The sequence below is a fragment of the Penaeus vannamei genome, chromosome 15 (genome assembly GCF_042767895.1).
Source record: "Penaeus vannamei isolate JL-2024 chromosome 15, ASM4276789v1, whole genome shotgun sequence".
Classification (NCBI taxonomy): Eukaryota; Metazoa; Arthropoda; class Malacostraca; order Decapoda; family Penaeidae; genus Penaeus; species Penaeus vannamei.
This window is the reverse complement of record NC_091563.1, coordinates 16,880,001-16,882,861: the sequence shown is the minus strand read 5'-3', so window position 1 is coordinate 16,882,861 and position 2,861 is coordinate 16,880,001. Positions and strand designations below refer to the sequence as shown.

Below are 2,861 nucleotides of genomic sequence, written 5' to 3'. Positions count from 1 at the left end.
TCCCTCTCCCCCTCCCTCCCTCTCTCTTTCTCCCTCCTTCCCTTCCTTTCCCTCCCTCCCTCCCGTCTTTCCCTCCCTCCTCTCCCTTCCTTTCCCTCCCTCCCTCCCTCCCTTCCTTTCCCTCCCTCCCTCTCTCCCTCCCTCCCTCCCTCCCTCCCTCTCCCTCAACTAACTTCCCTGGGTCTTGTTTCCCTCCCGTTGAGATCGATGGCGTTCTGCGGATGTAGACCAGAGTGGGATACGCGTATTGTTGGGGTGTCATGGGGTGTCATGCCGATGGATTCCTGTCTGTCTGTCTGTCGCTGTCTTGCTGTTAGTGGGGGTGGAGGGGTGTGTGGGTTGGGGAGGGGGCTTGTCTGTCTGTTTTGTTGTTTTCATTGATGGGATGGGGGGGTAGGGGGTGCGGGTTCTCTGTCTGTTGGCTTGATTTTGTTTTGCGGTCTTTCTTTCTCTCTGTTTTGGTGTCTCACTTTTTCTCTGTCTCGGTCTCTCTCTCTCTCTCTCTCTCTCTCTCTCTCTCTCTCTCTCTCTCTCTCTCTCTCTCTCTCTCTCTCTCTCTCTCTCTCTCTCTCTCTCTCTCTCTCTCTCTCTCTCTCTCTCTCTCGCCTTCTCTCTCTCTCTCTCTCTCTCTCTCTCTCTCTCTCTCTCTCTCTCTCTCTCTCTCTCTCTCTCTCTCTCTCTCTCTCTCTCTCTCTCTCTCTCTCTCTCCTCCCTCCCTCCTCCCTCCCTCCCCTCCTCCCTCCCTCCCTCCCTCCCTCCCTCCTTCTCTCTCCCCTCTCCCTCCCTCCCTCCCACCTTCTCTCTCCCCTCTCCCTCCCTCCCTCCCTCTCTCTCTCTCTCTCTCATTCACTGTTACTCAGTCCCTCATTTCCTCCCACCCTTGCAACAACAATCAACATTGCCCGAGAGCTAACACCCCCATCGGATGCCTCTCCCTCATCAAGTTGAAATTGCAACAGCAGACTCAAGCGACAACAGAACTTAGCTAAGAGGAGGAGAAAGGTCTGTGTGGCATCAGTATAAGGCCCTTATACTGTGTAGGTACCGAGTGTTTATTTGCTATGGAGTGCTGTGCGTGTATAAGGTAAGGATATCAAGGGTCTGTTGTGGCAATGGGTTATGGTACTTGCGTGGTGTGGGTGTGCGTAAGGTGTAGGTACCTGGGGCTTGCAATGGTATCGGGAAGTGGTAGCTATGTGGTATGGGAATATGTACTTATTTTAGTTCGTATTTATCTGCTATTTTTTTCTGTGAGGATGAGAAGAAAAGGGAGGAGGAGGAGGAGGAGAAGAAAGAGAAGAATATGAAGGAGAAGAAGACAAGGAAAGAGAAGAAGAAAAGGAAGAAGGAGGAAAAGGATAAGGATAAGGAGAAAGAGAAAGAGAAAAAGGAGGAGAAGATGGAGGAGAAGGAGAAGAAAATGAAGAGGAAGAAGGAAAGAGAAAAAATAATAAGAAATAATGAATAACATATAAAAAAGAGATTGATAATATTTGTCAATATGGCTACGATTTTAATAACACCACAACAATTACAAAAAAAAAAAGACAACCGCATCCACAACCGCCACCACCTCCTTACTCCACAACCCTCTCCACCATCTCTCTACCACCTCCTCGCCATACACCGCCATCCACCCCCCACCACAATCCACCCCACCTTCCACCACTCAACCATCCCTTTACCATCCTTCTCTCTCTCCCTCTTCCTCCCCCTCACCGTTCCACCATCCTACCACCCCTCCTCCCTCCCCCTCCCTCCTCCCCACAATCCCTCCCTACAACCCACTCCCTCTCCCCACAACCCCCTTCCCCTCCTCCCCCTCCCACAACCCCTTCCCCTCCTCCCCACAAACCCCCTCCCCCCACTCCCATAACCCCCTCCCCCTCCCCACAACCCCTTCCCCCTCCCCCCTCCCCACAACCCCCTCCCCCCTCCCAACAACCCCCTCCCCCCTCCCAACAACCCCCTCCTCTCTCCCCACAAACCCCCTCCCCCCTCCCAACAACCCCCCCTCCCCACAACCCCAAGGATAGGCAGGGCGCCGACTGAAGGGACGTCGACCCTTAAACGTGAACGGACCGAGGACAGGAGATGGAGGGAGATGCAGCCTCTGAGTCGACCGGGGGATCTCTGTGGGGATGCTGGTGGTCGGGAAGGGGAGGGAGGTGGGGAACCGAGGGGTGGGGGGGAGGGGAGGGAGGTGAGGGAACCATGGGGTGGGGGGAGGGGACGGAAGGTGGGGAACCGAGGAGTGGGGGGAGTAGGGGAGGGAAGTGGGGAACCGATAGGTGGGGTGGGAAGGGGAGGGAGGTGGGGAACCGAGGGGTGGGGGGGGAGGGGAGGGGGTGGGGATGCTGGTGGTAGGGGGCGGAGGGAAGGAGGTGAGGGAACCGAGGGGTGGGGGGGAGGGGAGGGAGGTGGGGAACCGAGGGGTAGGGGGGGAGGGAGGGAGGTGGGGAACCGACGGGTAGGGGGGAGGGGGAGGGAGGTGGGGAACCGAGGGGGTGGGGAGGGAGGGGGTGGGGATGCTGGTGGTAGGGGGCGGAGGGAAGGAGGTGGGGAACCGAGGGGTGGGGGGAGGGGAGGGAGGTGGGGAACCGAGGGGTAGGGGGGAGGGGAGGGAGGTGGGGAACCGACGGGTAGGGGGGGAGGGGAGGGAGGTGGGGAACCGACGGGTAGGGGGGGAGGGGAGGGAGGTGGGGAACCGAGGGGTGGGGTGGGGATGGGAGGAGAGTGAAGGGGTGGAGGAGGAAGAGGAGGAGGAGGAGGAGATATTTGCCTTCTCATTTCATTCTTATTTTGGATTCTGATTTTTTCTTTTCGTTCTGTTTCTTTCTTTCTCTTCTTTTTTCCCTCTC

The 2,861-nt window shown here is 57.1% G+C and overlaps 1 protein-coding gene across 1 annotated transcript in view; it reads right to left on the bottom strand.

Moving 5' to 3' along the window:
- Window positions 1-272, bottom strand: part of LOC138864114 (soluble scavenger receptor cysteine-rich domain-containing protein SSC5D-like) — a 10,877-nt gene extending 10,605 nt beyond the window's left edge. Inside the window, exon 1 of the mRNA XM_070130155.1 lies at window positions 174-272. Coding sequence (XP_069986256.1) covers window positions 174-272 — 99 coding nt within the window. The remainder of the gene's footprint in view (window positions 1-173) is intronic.
- Between the last annotated feature and the right edge of the window lie 2,589 nt (window positions 273-2,861).